This window comes from Pinus tabuliformis, chromosome 7 (assembly GCF_031772625.1).
Source record: "Pinus tabuliformis cultivar Carrire ecotype Pingquan chromosome 7, CPIR1, whole genome shotgun sequence".
NCBI lineage: Eukaryota > Viridiplantae > Streptophyta > Pinopsida > Pinales > Pinaceae > Pinus > Pinus tabuliformis.
The window spans coordinates 283,658,951-283,679,079 of NC_142293.1; the positions used below are offsets into that span (position 1 = coordinate 283,658,951).

Consider the following 20,129-nt stretch of genomic DNA (forward strand, 5'->3'; position numbering starts at 1 on the left):
AGGTGGAATTTTCCAAAACAATTTTTGGGTCTTGGAGAATGCATGTGTCTTAGCCTCTACAAAATCTTGAGGCTAGAGCACATCCAATGCTACAAATTTCAACACTCCCTCTTAGCGAGCAATGTGCTCTAGTGTTGGCAGCAACCCACTGAAGCATCACTCTCCCTCTGCACCATCTCCTGCTGCGTTGTTGATGTCTAACTCTACTGCCCACCAACTACTACGCAACTCTGATTGTTGCATCCGTGTTGTTGTTGGCCCTGCTGAACTGCTGCCAACACTATATCTGCACTGCAACCTTCTCCAACCGTCGTTGTTGCAACTGCAATAACAGCAACGAAAAAGCATCCAAAACACTGAACCAATTGTGGTCAATATGATGCATCTGTTACCCGAGTCCTGACTATTGCTAGACTCTGCATTGTCACTGAAGCCTCTGCGCTGCTGCTGACACTGCTTTGTGCCAACTGCACTGCTGCCAACTCCACTCTGCGTTGCTCAGTCTCTGACCACTACTAGCTACTGCATCTGTCACTCTGGCACCTGACTACACCAACTGCCATTGATCCATCCTGCTACTGCATGTCTTGGGCTCCTGTAGCAAGGTATTGATTCATGAGGTGGACCTCCTCAAGAATCCTACCCATCCTGTAGCTCTCTGCCCATCTTGTAGCTCTCTGGGGCTACAACTCCAAATCACCCCACCTCACCCCTGGAGGTAACTCAATGATCATGGAAAACTCTTCCTCCAATTTGGAGGATAGCCTATCGAACTATGTGGATGCAACCTATTGATCCTGCTTCTCCTCTTTGTCCTTCTTTCTGAGAGGACATTGAGAGTTGTAGTGGCCAAGCTCACCACACTTGAAGCACTTGATCTTGGAAATGTCCTTCTTCCTCCTGCACTGCTCCTGCTGCCCCTTAGATGCGACGGTCACATCTTCCTCTTCTTTTACTTGCTTCGTCCCACTGTTGTTGCTAGCAACACTAATGGTTCTCTTCACCAGATCCCGCCTCATCTCCTCCTGCTGCAGATCATCCCACACACGTTCCCAAACTGGCAGTTTCTCTCTGCCTATGATACTCTAGACGAAAACTTGTCATTCTTCAGAAACATTGTCCAGAGCTAATCGTACAAACTCTGTAGGTTGGGGCACTGACCCTACTGAAGCCAACTGATCCTGGACATCCTGAAGCCTAGTAAGGAAGGAGTCTATACGCTCCCCTTTTTGCATCCTCGTACACCTCAGCTTCTACTCAAGATAAATCTTTCATTGCTCGGAAGATCCTTCGTACAGCGTAGTTAGTGCTTCCCACATCTGTCGGGCAGTATCTTTGCCAGCTATGTGGGATACCACGTGATCTCGAACTCCATTGAGAATCAGCCTCTTAGCTTTCGCCATATCCTTCTTTTACTTCTTAATCGGATTTGCATCTGCAAGTACAGCTACTACACTATCATGTAAGTCTTGAGATCATCTTCATCTAGAAGGTAGGAAATTCTAGCCTTCCAAATCACATAGTTGGAGGCTTCGTCCAACCGATCTTGATCTCTCAACCCAGCTAATGCCATCTCTCTGAAAATGTCGAACTCCTCCTCTTCTCCTCTGCGCAGCTGCTGCCCAGCTATTCGCACTCCCTTCTAGAGTGAGAAATCCCGCACACAGCTACTGTTGCTCTACTAGGAAAATTTGAACTTCTTGGCTAGAAGTCCCTTGAGGAAAGAATTCCCTCAGTGTGTGCTCTTCCTTCCTCCTGACGCTATTTGCACTAGCAAACTGCTGCAAAATCTGCGTCCCAACTGAAGATCTGCTCTATAAGGAAATTGTTGCTACTCCCTTTGCCTCTAGTACTCTTCAATTTGGAAAATTTTATTCTTTGTCAACTCACCCAGAGAAGTAAAATTTCCACAAAAAATTGACCCTCCTGGCCAAGGAAATACGCTTTCGAATCGCTGCCTACACAGAAATTCGAACCTCCTTCTCCCTTTCGGCTCTGATCTCTCTGGTTTAAGAACTATGCCCTGATACCATGTGAAAAATCAATGACCCGATTCCCTACTGCAGCAACTGATTAAATTTTTCCTACTTGTTGATTTCTAAATCAAGTTATTTACAGTGTTACATAGTAAACATAGAAATAAAATCTACTGCAGCCTTCACAACATAGAATACTGCGGAAACAAAATACTACACAGGAGAGAGATGAACACACACACATACACCATTGTTTTTGGACAAACGTCCCCTGAAAAACCCAATGTGGGAAAACCGATGGAGCAGCTGAGGGTTTTAATTATTATGCAGTAATTTCTTAATACAAATCTTTAGATGCCCAAATGACAATCTGATACAGAGAATAAACTGGCAAAGAGGTAGTGAGAAATATTCTCACACTGTCACTGGTGATCCGAATCTGATCCAGGCTCTGGATGGCTAGCCTCACGCTGCCTCTACGTGGGCTCACGTAATCACTACGTCACAACTTCTAGGAGCTACATCACCCTTCCAGCTGATCGATTTGCTGACTGGAACTCGACTCTCTTGCCCTCCGGTCTCACACCCCGGCTTTCGACACTAGATCTCAATTTTTCCCAACAAAATTACAGACTCCCTCTAAAGCACTATGTTGCCTCTCTAAACCTCTCATTGCCTTCTCTACCTTGCACTCTCTGGAACTGGAAAAATCCCCTCCAGTCTACTATACATGCCCCTCACTGCAAGAAGATCACTCGATCTCTCTCAGGCAACTCAGTACTACTACTCTTGAGAAATTCAATCTGATACAGAGAATAAATTAGCAAAGAGGTAGTGAGAAATATTCTCACACTATCACTGGCGATCCGAATTTGATCCAGGCTTTGGATGGCTAGCCCCACACTGCCTCTGCGTAGTCATTGCATCACAACTTCTAGGAGCTGCGTCACCCTTCCAGCTGATCGAAACTGGAACTCGACTCTCTGGCCCTCTGGTCTCACACCGCGGCGTCAGGCACTAAATCTCAACTACTCCCAGCAAAATTATGGACTCCCTCTGAAGCACTGTGTTGCCTCTGCATGGCACTGCGCTGCCTCTCTGAACCTCTCATTGCCTTCTCTTCCTTACACTCTCCGAAACTGGAAAAATCCCCTCTCGTCTACTATCCCTACCCCTCACTTCAAGAAGATCACTTGATCTTTCTCCTGCAACTCAGCACTGCTACTCTTGAGAAATTCAATCTATAGATCTCATTATCTTAGTGTGTTCTTCAAGTGCCCATCAAGCTCCTTCTTATAATCTCTCGTTGGAGTACCAACGGCCAAGATTAAAACATAATCAAAGGCTAAGATTAACTAGGAGTTGATCCTCGTCTTCTTCTAGAAGATTCGCACCAAATTTAATTAATACCCTTTAATTAATCACATTTCCTAAGTTTAGACTTAGGAATATATTAAAAATGATTACTTATTTAATTAGACCATCTCTAGGTGGAATTTTCGCAAACTATTTCTGGGTCTTGGAGAATGCATGTCTTAGCCTCTCTGCAAAATCTCGAGGCTAGAGCACGTCCGATGCTACATAAATCAACAAAGGGTGTGGCTCATCCCCGGGCTTGCATCCACACATATGGCATTAAATAGTGGAGGGTGGTCAATAAAATGAGCATCAGTCTCGGTGGTTAGCGATGGAGTTTGGGGCAAGCGTGAGGTCGAGGAACCGACCTCCCTGCTGCTAGACCCTTCTTCCATCTCCTATGTTGAGTTTCCACGGGTTGTCTTCGATCCAAGATTTAGTGCAGTGGGGAGTGGGCGCTGCTCGGAACTGGAGAAGTGGTGGTGGGCAAGTATTTTAGTCAAACAAGTGGAGAATTCGCTATTGGAATGGTGGCCTAGCAGTCTATACTTCGGTGTGGCAAGTAGGTTGAGGGTCTGGCTACCTGTTAGGAGAGTTGTGGGTCATAATTCTTAGTTGGCGTTGGAGAAGTGGAGGAGGCTAAATATGCCCGAACAGAAAGTGAAGTATTGGTGGCAGGCTCTAGAGTCTAGTTGTGGAAGTTCGTGCAAGCTTCTAATTATCGACGTCGACTTGGGAGCCCAGTTTTCAAATCCTCTGGCTTTTCTTTTTTTGTTTCACATTTTTCCTAGTCATAGTAGCTCTATTCTATATGTTTATTTGTAGTCGGAGAGTCTCTGTACAATTTGGGTCTTGGGTCCTGCCTAGATTGGGGAGAGAAGTCTGTGGGAAATCTAGTGCAGTGGGTGAGGTTTCTCATGCCGAGTCTATATTCGTGGGTCAATGTCTTGTCGCCCATCTGTCCTAGATTACTATGGCGTAAATGTCGTAGGTCTGGTATATTGGTAGGTCTCTAGTTGTGTGTTCGGTTAAATTATCAGGTCGTTACGAGCTCTATAACGAGTAGCGACAATTTCGAGGGGTTTAAGTGTGGGGTTCCCTTGAGTGGTTTAGTCTGGTTTATGGTTCATTGTGATTGCTTTAGTGTCTTGTTCGACTTGCTCTTTGGCAATACCCTGTCTAGGTTTTTATCCTATCATTTCTAGGTCGTGATCGTTTCAATGATTGTCAAAGGTGTGACCCCATCTTGTCTATTTGATTTTGCATCATCGATGTGTTCTAGCCACAAAATTTGGTGGAGAGGCTAGAATACATGAAATCTCCAAGACTCAGAAATCGTTTTTGGAAATTCCACCTAGAAGTGACTTAATTAGATTATTAACATTTTTTTAATGTTTCCTAAGTCTAAACTTAGGAAAACTGGTTAATTAATCAATATTAATTAAGTCAAGGTGAGAATCATCTAGAAACTCACACGGATCAATTCCAAGATGATCCTAGCCGTCGATTAAGTTTTAATCTTGATCGTTGGTGCTCCAACAGAAGATTATAAGGGGAAGTCGATGGGCACTCGGAGAAGACACTTGAAAACACCAGAAATTCGATTTCCTTGGCAGATCGATTTCCATAGTAGCAACAGTCAGCTGCCGGAAAACCAGAGATCAAAGCAGTGAGTGAGGGGCAGGGACACTGAGTCCGGAGGAGATTTTCCAGATCCGGAAAGGCAGCAACAAGTGACAGAAGTGATCCATGCAGAAGTAGCGTGGAGACTACACAGAGGTTGACGCATAGCAGTTCAATTTAGCTAAGGAGGAGGTCGATTCAGTTTCCAGAGGCCGGGAAAGTCTTCCAAAGGGCCGGAGAGTCACTTCCAGCAACATAGGTAAGCTAGACAGCTTGCTCAAAGGCAGAATTGAGCCACACTTGTGAGGGACCGCGCAAAGGCAGCACAGAAGGGCTCACATTGGGGTTTGGACGGCCAATTTTCTATAGAAGCTAGTGTCGGGATTGCTTGTGGGGTGAGAGAATTTTTCTCTCTAATTGTTTCTGTCAGATACTTGCTAATTTGATTGCAGTTGGGCATCCATAGATTGTACTCAGATTTCACTGTTGCTTAGTAAAATAAAACCTTCATCTGTTGCACCGATTTTCCAGCATTGGGTTTTTCCGGACTTTTGTCCAAAAACAACGATGTCATTTTTATTATGTGTGTGCTAGTATTTTCTCAGTTCCAGTGCTATTTATTTTCACATTTTTTTATTTGTGAAGGTTGCAATATGTTTATTTCGATGTTATCGTAGCAATAAACTGAATAATTAATTTATCAGTTAGAAGAAATAATGTCAGTTGTAGCAATAGGATTCCGATATTGGAATTTTCACACTGTCTGCTATGCCTCCCTGAAAACGCATGCGATGTAGAAGGGGGTGTGGTGGAAGCAACCCGCAAAGCCAACGAAGGGTTCAACTCTTTGCCTAGGACTCTACAACAACCTATTTTAACGCAGTCCCCCATGAGACACATGAGAAACGAGGAAATTAGAGACTCATACGAGAGTGGAAAGACAATCCCACTTGAACTTTAAGATTTGGATGAGGGTTTTTGTTGGATTTCGAATCTTGGACACAACAGGGGACAGAAAAGCAATATCTTAACTATGTTGCTATAAACTGGCAGATGAAGACTCTACTTGGTCCGGTCTTGAAAGATAAACAAGTGGAAAGGTTTAATGTGTTTGCTACTTTGAAGGACATTAAGAGGATGTTAAGCAAATAGTGCTTCACCTTGGACAGGCTCAACTCAAGGCTAACCCAAATGGAAGGGCACCTTTATTGGGATTCAGACATGCTACACCTCTTAGATCAAGTGCCAGGGACACTGCTCCCATCTCTTCCTCTAAATCTAAATGATGTCTATATTTGTTGGTCTACTTTAAATTCCGCAATGTTTTGTATTGTCTATCTTGTATGATGGTCCTTTTTGTAACCTAGGACTAGTTGGCTGGCCTTTTTTGTACTTTGGGATAAATAGAGAAGTCGGCATTGTGGATACACCTGTATCCCTAGGAGATAACAAAAACCTTCTCAGTTGACTTGATATATCAGCTATGTATCTTTGAGATATTTTGGTAATATAAAGTGCTTTAATTTACAAAAAAAAAATGATATACTGATTTGAACTTCGAATTTATTTAATATATGCAACATTAAAAAATAAAAAACAATAGGATAATGCTATGCCATATATAATTAGTTAGTAATCTAAAATGTGTATTGTGTTTATAGAGTTCGACATCAAAGATTTCTCTCTTTGAAAATGTCTAATTTATGCGCATACACTTTGTTATGAAGAATAAAAAGATAAACCGGATCTTACTATATAATTGTTTTTATTTTTAGTGAATTTTTTTCCTCTCATCATGATCTACCTCAAATTTTATAAGAAAGCTCATGGGCTTTGAATTGACAGTGAATAGGTGTTTAGTAAAAACACTCCATTCAAAAAAGTCACAGATTCAAATCCTGGTGGGTGTTTACCAAAAACAAAACATTGATCAATATATTACTAAAATATCAACATTTGACAAGTGGGTTGAGGTCAAGTGATCGAGCGAACTTTCTTCATACAGACTTGGGTTCAATCCGCAGAGATCATTGCTATGTAAGCCCAAAGTATAGATGGTTTTATTTTTAAGAGAAAGAAAGAAAGAGGGAACCACCCTTATAGCATATCAATCCAGTAATTAAAAGGGAGACATATGATGATTCTTCTAAGTTCTAACACCGTGCCTTCCAATTTGTGATGACTGGCAGTTTGACCTTTGCCATCCCTAACCTGATAAGAACAAATATTTCAAAACTGAAGTAGTACTATTAACGGAAAAAATCGCTTAGACAGTCTCAATTTATCACAGAACCCCCTTGGCCCTGGAATTGAGCTAAACAGAAAGTGAATTTCCCACTTTCCACCGAAATGCTCTCTCCTATTAAATAAAAATTGAGAAAAAAATGGTAGCTTTCCATCAAAATCAATGAAACCCCTTGTGCTAATTGTACTGTAATAATGGGCTCACATAGATAAGAGATTGACTTACACACAAGTAACCGGAAGCCCAAATTTAAGTTGACTCAGAGCTTGCACCAGCTCATTTTCAATGCTCAGAATTGACTCACAACCACCCACTATGAGTTCTCCTCCAATCCAGATGTTATTGGAAGCTTGCCCTTGCTCTTCCTGCACCTCCTCCTCTTCTTCTTCCCTTGCATTTGCCGCTGGATTATATATAATTTGTTTATTGTCAAAGGCAGCTGAGCAAATTCTACGCTTCTTATTCTCACCACCTTCCATACGCTTCTCATTCTCACCACCTTCCATGCTCTATCGTTCGGGCCCTGCTCCAGTTAGCCTATTTCTATTTTGAACGTGTTGCAATGTGGTTTGAATGGTTATAAAAATCATCAGCTTTATATTGGTGTGTATTTGTACGACCCCCTTGAAGGGAATGGAATCGAAATGGTTCACTCAGAAATCGTTGCACGGAAGCTGCTAGGAAATTACACGTACGGATAGGATGACTTGGATTGATGGTGACACTGTTCTTAGGTTAAGTATAAAGGTTATAATTTTGAAAACTAAAAATGGCTCAGCTTGAGGTTATAATTTTGAAAACTAAAAATGGTTCATCTTGCTGATTTAATAAAATTTTGAAAACTAAAAATGGCTCATCTTGCTGATTTAATTTAAGTTAACGTGAAAAAAAAAAAAAAAATATATATATATATATATATATATTTTAACATTTACGAGGCTAAAAATAACCTATGGGACAGATTGTTTCTTCATCTCCTTGTTGTATTCAGTGTTTTTTCTATGAAGCTTCACAATAAATGCTCCTAGTTTCTCGACAAACCCCTCGCTAAATAGACTATCCCAAGAGCTTGCTGCCAGTAAATTTGCATAACTTTCCCTGTTGTCTTTGAAGGCCTCACATTCTAAAATGAAATGTTTTTTGTTTCCACTTTTCCGGAAGAACAAAAAATGCATACCCTTTCTTCCCACACTTCCTTGGGCCTTTTCCAGTGCCCTGTTTCACAGCGGAGTTGATGAGAATTAGTCCTTAACTGAGCAATAAGAATTTTGGCTCCCCAAGAGATATTGGCCTCTATGTATGCTTTGGTTGATGATTATGAGTGGAATTAAACACTTCAATATTATAGTAATTTTTCTTTCTTCCTAGCTCCTTATCCCAGGAACGTTTGTGGAACTTTTCTATAGCAAAAGCTTTTATCTCTTTGTTGTTTATGGGACACGCGTTCAAGCAAATACTCCATTTACTAAACCATTTGTTATTTTGCTGCATCCCAGTTTTTTTGCTCTTGCATAATCTATCATTAAAGACAACCTTAGGCCATCTAGCCTCTTCCATTTGCTCAAATTTTTTTAAATACCTTATAACTCACACCATAGCAATTGCTTCAACAGGAGCAGTGCTTGTTTCCTGCACTTTTAATCTTAAATTTGTTTGTAATCAAACGCTTCTAAATTTTCTCAATTTGTCTCCACTGCATGTCGAAAGTACTGCTAACCCACAGTTCACAACCATAGAGAATCACCGGAATTACTAGAAGCCAAAAAAGAGTTTGAGTGGTCTTCTAGTCCCATAACTCTACCTCTCTACACCTATTTTGAAAAGCATAAAATGCTTTCCAACCCCCCAAAGTTCTTTTCTTTCTACAACCATTCCAGCTTAGATTTTTGTTGTAGTCAATTCCGAGGTATTTGTAATCCACAACTTCTTTCAAAATGTTGCCTTCAAAGTAGAACTTATGTTGGTTATGTTTTCTTTTCTTAGAGAAGACCACTACTTTTGTTTTGCTGATATTGACTTGCATCCCCACACTTCTACAAAAATGCTCAAGGGATAGTAAGTGCTCTTGCAAACCAAGAGTTGATTTAGCAATCATAATAAGGTCATATGCATACAAAAGAAGCCGTATAACAAACTTGCATAAATAGATACCATCACCCCTTGCGAATTTAACCACTCCTCAAGCTTGTCGATATATAAACCAAAAAGGGTAGGAGACAGTGGGCAACCTTGCTTGACCCCAATATCACTTCTAAAACTTTCAGAAATGCCTGTTGAAGTTCTAATTTTGACTTTCACCTCTTCAGACAACCTATGCACAGTTGCTCTCAAATGTTTAGGAACCCCAAGTTCCTCCATTCTGTGCCAAAGTTTATCCCTAGGAACTTAGTCAAACGCTTTTCTGAAATCAACAAAGCAACAAAATACTTCTTCCTTTTTCTCCCTTTTTCTCCCAAACTTTTGTTGGCATTATGATACAGGTGTTGTCCTTGATGGCAACTCACTCAGATGAAAGATCACAGTACAGCATGACGACAGCAAAGAATTACATATCAGAGTACAAAGAATGAAGAAAGAGAGGTATACGCAGGTTCACCTTGACCAAATTGCATATACACGCAGGGTCACTGAACACAAGTAGCGTATAGGTACACACGCACTTTCACAGAAGGAAAAGCACGTATATCTTGGAAAACTAAGTTTTTGGTCCAAGGTATTTTGATCCAAGGTATTGGTCTAAGGTATTTGGTCTGAGGTATTGAACCTAGGTATTTGGTTCAAGGTATTGGTCCTAAGTGGTTTTGGTCCATGGTATTGAGAAAGACCTAAAACTATATAAGGAGGAGAAGATCATTAGGCCAAATGTGCAAGTATCGAATATCTGATGAAATGTGAGATCTAGTATGCGGGGTATTGGCTTATGGTGTTGTGCTTGATCTGAACCAAGGATGAACCTTAGCGGTTGATGAGGGAGAAGATATAATGATGGATCAGGATCTTAAGGCTCGAAATGAATTATCATTATGTGGTTTGAACATGTATAGTCTAGATCTGAATACTGACGCATGTGTTATTCTGTAAATATTATGAGCTGGGTATAACTGAAGTCTAGAATAGTTGTAGAATTATGAATTAATATTTGCAGATGTGTACACTGGTTGGCTTTGATAAAAGCATGTATACAAGCTGGTTCGACTCATGGAAGTAGCGTATACCTTATAAAGTATGTTTCAGTTGTTTTTGTACATTGTTGCAGAGTTCTAGGTTCTGGTGAAAGTATTCTGAATGATCAGATTGATTGTGATTCAACGATGGTGATTAATTGATTCAATTGTGGTTGATTCAGAAAGTGATGATTGAGTTTCAGTGATTGGTTGATGCAGATGTATTTGATGATTATATTGCAGTTATGATGCTGTTGATGAATCCAATCTGAAAATTTATGAAACGTGGTCCTTGGAGGAAGAAAGAAGGTCGTAGCCTTCTGTAGGTCGCCACCTACGTACTAGTAAATATATCGGCTAGTACAAGAGCTAGGGGGTTGTAGCTCCCTTCCAGTAGAAGTTGGAGAACGAAAGAAAGTTGTAACCTTCTGTATGTAGAAGCATGCATACTGGTATGAGTCTGCACCAGTACAAGATTATAAACAGATTAAAAGAAGACAGAGACGACAACAGCAAGTGGTTTTTACCCACATTGGGTTTCCACCTTATATCTTGGTGTTCATGTGTCTTATGTGTGATGCTTTATTCTGCTTTTACTGCATTGTCTAATAAATCTCTGATATACGCGTTAAAGTTCAATGCATGATAAATTGGCTAAATCAAAAGTTCTCTGCATATACGTTGGTTTCTTTAAGTATAGTCGTGTGTACATGCTAGTTCACTTAGCTGAAGTAACGTATACAAATATGTTTGGAAAATAAAATTATTGATCTGATAATATTGATTCACCCCCTCTCTCAGTATTATTTCCAACAATTGGTATCGGAGCAGGTCCTTCAGAAGAAGCTTGATCGCTTGAAGGGAGATCCATCATCATGAGTAATCAAGAAAGTGTGGGATCCATCAGACCCCCAATCTTTGATGGGAGCAACTTTATTTATTAGAAAATAAGAACCACAGCCTATCTACAATCTCCTGGAACGAATGTCTGGGAAATTGTGGAAGAAGGATATACATTTCCAACAACAATGCCTATAGATACGGCATGTAAAAAGCAATATGAAACCAATGCCAGGTTTGTCAATACTTTATTGGGAAGTTTGTCACAATCAGAGTTTGTCAAAGTCATGCAGCTCAAATCAGCCAAAGAAATATGGGACAAAATCATTCTGAGCTACGAAGGAGACTCTCAGGTAAAACATGTTAAACTTCAAACTCTCAGAATTCAGTATGAAACTCTTAAGATGCATAGTGATGAAAGTATAGCTAGTTACTTCTTACGTATAGATGAGGTTGTCAATTGTATGAAGAATCTGGGTGAAGATATAAAGGAAGTTACCTTAGTTGAGAAAGTTTTAAGATCCTTGTCTGCTAAATTTGAATCAAAAGTGTCTGCCATAGAAGAAAAACAAGATCTGCAGACTATCACTATGACACAGCTTCACGGAATCTTAACTGCCTTTGAGATGAGAAAAGGAGGTCCATCAGATATGAGAGAAGTCGCATTTAAAGCTTCAGCAAAAGGAAAGGAAGAACTTAATGAATCAAGACATATTTCAGAAGAAGAAGATGAAGTAAACTTTGTCAAAAAGCTTCAACGGAGTTCTAGGAGATTTAAAGGTAAACTACCCTTCAAATGCTTTGCCTGTGGTAGAGTCGGTCATTATGGTTGTCCTCATAAAGATAAATGTGAAAAAGGGAAGGAATATGCAAAATGGAATAGAGAACAAGTTGTAAGCAAAAAGAGTTATTATACTCATGAAGATAGCGATGGTTTATCAAATAGTGATGAAGATGAAAATAGTAATGACTATAGACTTCTAATGGCTTATGACGATGATAATTTTTGGAATGCTTTAGAAGAAGATGACCTTCATGAAGAAATCTCTAAACTCAAAATCTATTTAGAAGAAAAGAATATGATTATAGATACCTTGACATACCAACTTGCTGAAAAAGAAAAACACAATGAAAAACTAGAATGTGAAATTGTGGGTCTAAGAAAGGATCTTGAGGAAAACGAAATCTCTCAATCTTAGATTTGCTAAAGGATCCGAAACCTTAAATGAAATTATCAAAGTGCAGCGTTCTCCTCTGATAAAGACAGGTCTTGGATATACTGAAGAAGTATCTCAATCACAAAAGCCGTCAACCTCCACTAAAAGCTATCTTGATGCAGCAAAGAACAGTGAATAGTATGACAATCGTCAACAATGACATAAAGCAGATCACTAGGTAAATCAGACTCAATTTGCTTCATGGATGAACAGAAGCCACAACCAACCTCGGGTAAATCATACTCAATTTGCTCCAAAGATGAATATCAATAGAAACTACAATCACCGAGTCAATAGATTCAATAGTCGCATGAACTTCTTTAATGGACAATGTTTCTCATGTCATAATTTTGGACAAAAAGCTGCTCAATGTGTTGCTTACAAAACCATCATGACTAGAGAATCATGAAATCAAAGGAATGTGACAGGGATCAAGAAAAGTTCCTATAATAACTTTTCTCTTCTCGAAAATGAAATAGAATGCTCAATCTATAACAACTTTAGCGATGAAAAATCTGAATGCGGAAGCAAATTTCGGCAAACATCTCAAAAGGAGCAAACTCCATTAAATCCCAAGATATGGAGAAGGAAAGAACCTCAAACAGAAAGATGTGGTATAGCCTTGCATGCAGAAGGACAAGAAAATTAGTGGTACATCGACAGTGGATGCTTAAAACACATGACAAGTAGCAAAGAAAAACTTCACTCATGCAATGCCTTAGAAAAGGAAAAGAATGTCTCATTTGGAAATGACACTCCTGCTGTCATAAAAGGTAAAAGCTCTGTTTTCTTGAAAGAAAAGGTTAAAGTTGGGAATGTTATGTATGTAGACGGTCTAAAGCATAACCTATTGAGTATTAGTCAAATGTGTGATCAAGGAAATGAAGTGGTGTTTTGATCAAACGGATGTGTTGTTCGTGAGCTTGATATAGGAGAAACCGTGATCAAAGGTACAAGAACTCCAAACAACTTATACATACTCAAGGGAGGACAAAAACAGTGATATCTTAGAAAAATGATGAAAACTGGCTATGGCATAGAAGATTGGGACATTTAAGCTTTTCTCAAATAAGAAAAGCATGCAGATTCAAGGTTTTTCGTGATCTTCCAGATATCAGCATCCCTGAAAATACAATATGCAAACCATGTCAATTCGGTAAGCAAATCAGAGTTCACTTCATTGAAAAAGAAGGGTCATCTAGTAAGCCTCTTGAACTTATCCATACTGATTTATGTGGACCATCAAGGAAAAAGTCACCTCGTGGAGAAAAATAATTTTTTTTGTTCATTGATGATTTTTCCAAAATGTGTTGGATAGGTCTTCTAAACATAAAGATGAAGCATTTGAAAAGTTCAAAGCCTTCAAAGCTTTGCTTGAAAGTGAATCAGATCGCAAAATCAAATGCCTCAGATTTGATCAAGGAGGGGAGTTTACATAGGATGAATTCTTTGACTTTTGTGAATAACATGGAATAAAAAGGCAGTTCTCCACTGCAAGGACTCCTCAGCAAAATGGAGTGGTAGAAAGAATGAACAGAACTGTTCAACAAATGGCTCGAGCTATACTAAATGAATCTGGAACTCCTGCAACCTTCTGGGGTGAAGCTGCATTCGTCGCTGTAACCATTCTCAACCAAGCAAATGTTTGGGTAAACAACACTCAAACTCCACATGAACTTTGGTATGGTAAGACTCCTATTGTAAAATACTTTAAAGTTTTTGGAAGCAAATGTTATATCAAAAGGACGGATGAAAAACTTGGTAGGTTTGAGCCTAGAGCGGATGAGGTATTCTTCTTGGTTACTCTTCTCGAAGCAAAGGATATAAATGTTATAATAAAAGACTTGGAAAAATTGTTGAAAGTATTGATGTTGTAGTTGATGAAGCATGCAAAAATCCAAAACAGATAAAAACTGAAGATTATGACAATGAAGAAGATGGGGATTATTTTCCCACATCAAATCACAATGATTCTAAAGAAGAAACCAATGAAGCACCAAAAAAAGAGATAACGGTAGAAGAAAAGACCCTGTCTAGGTATGTTCAGAAAAATCATCTAGAAACTCAAATTTTAGGGAAAAAGAGGCAGGTGTGCAGACAAGAAGAACTATTATAGAGACCTCAAGCTATCTAGCATTACTATCCTCCACTGAACTTCAAAATGTAAATGAAGCATGCAAAGTTGAATGTTGGGTCAAGGCCATGAATGAAGAACTTGAGAAAATTGAAAAAAACAATACTTGGGAATTAGTTCCTAGACCTCATGATAAAAATATTATAGGAACTAAATGGATATTCAAAAACAAACTGAATGAAAATGGAGAAGTTATTAGAAAGAAGGCCAGACTTGTGTGTAAAGGGTATGCTCAACAAGAAGGTATAGATTTTGAAGAAACTTTTGCACAAGTTGCTAGACTTGAAGCCATAAGGATGTTTCTTGCTCTTTCTAGCTTTCAAAAATTCAAAGTATACCAAATGGATGCAAAAATCTGCTTTCCTTAATGGAGATTTAGAAGAAGAAGTCTATATTGAACAACCAAAAGGATTCATTCTTGGAAATGATGCAAAACTTGTATGCAGACTCAAAAAGGCTCTTTATGGTCTAAAACAGGCTCCAAGGGCCTGGTATTACCGCCTTGACAAATATCTACACCAACAGGGTTTTTCAAAAGGGTCAGCAAATCGCAATTTATATACAAAGATTGACACTGATAAATTGCTAATAATTGTTGTTTATGTTAATGATATCATTTTTGGTAGCAATGAAGAATCCATGAGTCAGAATTTTGCTTCAGTAATGCAGCAAGAATTTGAAATGTCCTTGCTTGATGAACTTAACTATTTTCTTGGTCTACAAGTTCAACAAAATAAAGATGGTATTTTTCTTTCACAAACCAAATATCTCAAACAGATCTTGAAAAGGTACGGCATGGAAGATTCTAAACCTATATGTACCCTAATGGTAACATGATGCAATCTCAGCTCAAATGATGAATCAACAACAGTACATCAACCAACTTACAGATCCATGATTGGCAGTCTGCTTTATCTAACAGGTACCCGACCTGACATCATGCATGCAGTAGGAATTGTTGGAAGATTCCAAGCAAATCCAAAGGAATCACCCCTTCAAGCAGTCAAAAGAATTTTCAAATATCTTCAAGGAACACAGAACTTTGGTTTATGGTATCCTAGACATACAGATCTTACTCTTCATGCATATACAAATGCAGATTGGGCAGGAAGTGTTGATGACAGAAAAAGCACTAGTGGTGGTGCATTTTATATGGGTTCCAGGTTAGTGTCTTGGTTCAGCAAGAAACAAAGTTCAATTGCGTTATCTACAGCTAAAGCAGAATATGAGGTTGTTGCATCTTGTTGCACACAACTACTTTGGATGATGAAAACATTGCAAGACATTCAAATCATGTGTACTCCACCCATCTCCATTCTATGTGATAATACAAGTGTCATCAGTATTTCAAAGAATCCAATCATGCACTCCAAGACCAAGCACATACCCATCAAATACCATTTTCTACGTGAACAAGTTCTTGAACAAAAGCTGAAATTGGAGTATGTTCCCTCCAAAGAACAGGTTGTTGATATATTCACTAAACCACTGCCCAGAGAGACATTTGAATATCTCAGACAAAAGCTGGGAGTAGTTACTGCATCATCCTGTTGTTAAATCCAATTTTTCAGAGAAAAGTTATTATATGTGTGTTTCATGAAGTATAGTCGCGTACACACGCAGGTTTTTGTGGGTCAAGGAGCATATATGTTTTTCAGACAAGAAAAACAGTGGGGCGGGCTCTGATATGGGTGCTCTGACTGATATTCATGATTAATATGCTTTGTTCATTAATTTTATCTAGATGACAAAGATGCCTTGATCACTGAACTGTTAGCAATGCACAAGTAGCACAGGTTTAGGGGGAGCATTCGCCTTCACGTACATTCAGCATTGTTGGCATTATGGTTGCTAAGTCCAGCTATGGCTTCAGATATTTATACCATTTTTTGCTCAAGTCATGTAAAAGTCTAGGGTGTGATATGTCTTCTCATACATTTGAATGAGTACTCTTGGACAAATGATGTAATTTGTATCCCCACTTTACATGGGATGGATGATATTTCTTGTTTTTGTCATGTATAAACAATTGGTATATCCCCACTTAGTTGGGAGATGGATGTATGTATGAGCCATTGGTGATAGGAAGGTCATCCTCACATAGTTGAGTTATAGAGTCATGTTATTCTTTTAGAAAATCTTTTTGCAGACTTTGCTTGTGCTCAGGGGAAGCATGGACGGTTTCAATACATCTCAGCATGTACAAAAGGGGAGCTCAATCAGAGAATTCAACATATACTCAGGGGGAGCACGACCAACATATTGTATGTCAAAGGGAGAAATTATCTTGGTCCACCCTTTGCCCTTGATGTCAAAGGGGGAGAGTGACTTGGTGTTGTTGTTGTCATCAAGTCCAAAGGGGGAGATTGTTAGCATTATGATACAGGTGTTGTCCTTAATGGCAACTCACTCAGATGAAAGATCACAGTACATCATGACAACGACAAAGAATTACAGATCAGACTACAAAGAATGAAGAAATAGAGGTATACGCAGATTCACCTTGACCAAACTGCGTATACACGCAGGTTCACTGAACACAAGTAGCGTATACATACACACACACTTTCACAGAAGGAAAAGCGTGTATATCTTGGAAAAATAAGTTTTTGGTCCGAGGTATTTGGTCTGAGGCATTTGGTCCAAGGTATTTAGTCCGAGGTATTGACCCTAGGTATTTGGTCCAAAGTATTGGTCCTAAGTGGTTTTGGTCCATGGTATTGAGAAAGGCCTAAAACTATATGAGGAGAAGATCATTAGGCCAAATGTGCAAGTATCGAATATCTGATGAAGTGTGAGATCTAGTATGCAGGTTATTGGCTTATGGTGTTGTGCTTGATCTGAACCAAAGATGAACCTTAGCGGTTGATGAGGGAGAAGATCTAATGATGGATCACGATCTTAAGGCTTGAAATGAATTATCATTATGTGGTTTGATCATGTATAGTCTAGATCTGGATACTGACGCATGTGGTATTATGTAAATATAATGATCTGGGTATAACTGAAGTCCAGAATAATTGTAGAACTATGGATTAATATTTGCAGATGTGTACGTTGGTTGGCTTTGATAAAAGTGCGTATACACACTGGTTCAACTCATGGAAGTAGCGTATACCTTATAAAGTATGTTTCAATTGTTTATGTTTGTTGTTGCATAGTTCTGGGTTCTGGTGACAGTATTCTGAATGATCAGATTAATTGTGATTCGACGAGGGTGATTGATTGATTCAGTTATGGTTGATTCAGAAAGTGATGATTGAGTTTCAGTGATTGGTTGATGCAGATGTATTTAATGATTGTATTGCAGTTATGACGTTATTGATGGATCTAGTCTGAAAATTTATGAAACATGGTCCTTGGAGGAAGAAAGAAGGTCGTAGCCTTCTGTAGGTCACCACCTACGTACTAGTAAACATATCGGCTAGTACAAGAGCTAGGGGGTTGTAGCTCCCTTCCAGTAGAAGCTGGAGAATGAGAGAAGGTTGTAACCTTCTGTAGGTAGAAGCCTGCGTACTGGTATGAGTCTGCACCATTACAAGATTGTAAACAGATTAAAAGAAGACAGAGACGACAACAGCAAGTGGTTTTTACCCACATTGGGTTTCCACCTTATATCTTGGTGTTCATGTGTGTTATGTGTGATGCTTTATTCTGATTTTACTGCATTGTCTAATAAATCTCTGATATACGCGTTAAAGTTCAATGCATGATAAATTGGCTAAATCAAAAGTTCTCTACATATACGTTGGTTTCTTTAAGTATAGTCGTGTGTACACGCTAGTTCACTTAGCTGAAGTAAAGTATACAAATCAAGTTGTAGATGGTTGATTTTTGTACTGTCATATACATTTTGCCTATAATATATCATCATGCTTTTTTCTTTAAAAAAAAAAAGGAAAAATATCATTCTTTCCTCTAACCTTAAGACTGGTCTTAAACTCAACCTTATTAAAAAATTGATCTTAATCTCAACCCAGCTAATTACAAAAGCAAAAGAGTTATTATTGGAGTACCCTTTAAATTATGAATTTATTAGAAATTTTAAATATAAGTTTTATCATGATTTAAGCAAAAGAGTTATTATTGGAGTACCCTTTAAATTATGAATTTATTAGAAATTTTAAATATAACTTTTATCATGATTTAAGATTTATGTAGAGTGAAATGATGTATGTTTTTTTTTCTAATTAATAAATTTAGATAATCAAAATTAAAGTTCTCTTTCCATATACCTATTTTAAATTTTATTAATGATAATTCTATTAAATAAAAAAAAAAAATTATCACAAAAAAAATATTATAATATTAGACCATGTACATATCCTTAATAACCTAAATGATATAATACAAATCAATAACTTAGTTAAATTAATAAAATTATGTGAATTATACCTGCAATGTTTATCATATGAAGCCAGTTATAATGCCTTTAACCGAATTATTAAATTCAATTATATAATACAAATTAATAAATTGGTTCCTCAAATTAATGGTTCACCCCTATAAAACTATGTGGATTATATGTGCAGGGTTTATCATACCAAGCCCAAGCTCTTCATAGTGCCTTTCATTGAAGTATTAAATTTAAAGAAAACACCTTTTGCTTGAAACTCTACATCACTTTGGTGAAATAAGCAAAATATTAGATCACATTTATGAAAAATAAATGTTTTAATATTAACATAGAGTTATAAAATTCAAAAGAAAACCTAATTCAAAAACCATTAAAAATAGTATTAATAGTGAGAATTAACCTCATTCAACCATCGAGATATTTTGTTAGATCTAATAGTAATAAACATTGATGCATTCTCTACCTTAGACATATAAATCCAAATAATTTTGGGATACAAATTTTAGGTGATCATTAATATTCATCATGTTCACTAAGATTTTGGTGGTTCAAACCCTTTAGGTCAAGTTGGCAAAATGTTCAAGCAAACACTTACCAACTTGTAGGTTCATTTTAAGGAATAACTTGTTTGTATTCAACTCAAATTCCTCTTATTTTTTTAAGGATGTGAAAGGAAACTTGATGGTCATCCAACCTCTTTCTATTGAAAATGGTTAGAAGTTTATGTACATGCACTAGAAGTGAAGTCTAGTTTGTGACTCAATCATCACTAGCTAACTACTTATTTATGTAAATATTACTACATTGCACCTTCTAAACCAACTTTTGAATCATTGTTAGTTGGTTCAACTCTCACAATATTTTCCATAAATAGGGAAATCCAACCTTCAACAATGCCTAATTAGAACCAAATGTGAGAAAGTTAGGGAGATAATTTGAAAATATCATCTATCATAACAACAATTAACATTGCTTGGAGATAACTCAATATCAATATCACTAATCGAATACCCATTAAATACAAATGCATACACCCACCTTAAGTTAAGCTATAATCAACACTTAATTATGTGTGTGTGTCCATCGTTCGAGTTATGGCATAATCAAAACTTGGAGTGTTTGTTGTGGAGATAACTCAAGTCCAATTCCCCATAAACATGTGCTTGCCTTCTATGGTGTATTACCAAGTGTAAGTCTTGAGCGATTATTGTCCTCTC

The 20,129-nt window shown here is 38.1% G+C and overlaps 1 protein-coding gene across 13 annotated transcripts in view; it reads right to left on the reverse strand.

Annotated features, from left to right (window-relative positions):
• The window catches only part of LOC149246972 (uncharacterized), a 539,894-nt gene that overhangs the window by 508,709 nt on the left and 11,056 nt on the right, over nucleotides 1-20,129 (reverse strand). For 2 of the 13 annotated variants that reach the window (XM_089458077.1, XM_089458080.1), the window contains exon 1: nucleotides 7,426-7,849. The exons of 1 other annotated variant lie outside the window; for it this stretch is intronic. In XM_089458077.1, coding sequence (XP_089314203.1) covers nucleotides 7,426-7,706 — 281 coding nt within the window. In that variant the 5' untranslated portion in view covers nucleotides 7,707-7,849. Of the gene's footprint in view, nucleotides 1-7,425; nucleotides 7,888-20,129 lie in introns of those variants that run through there. 10 more of the 13 variants (XR_016266584.1, XR_016266583.1, XM_089458081.1 and 7 more) reach the window with 10 other exon arrangements.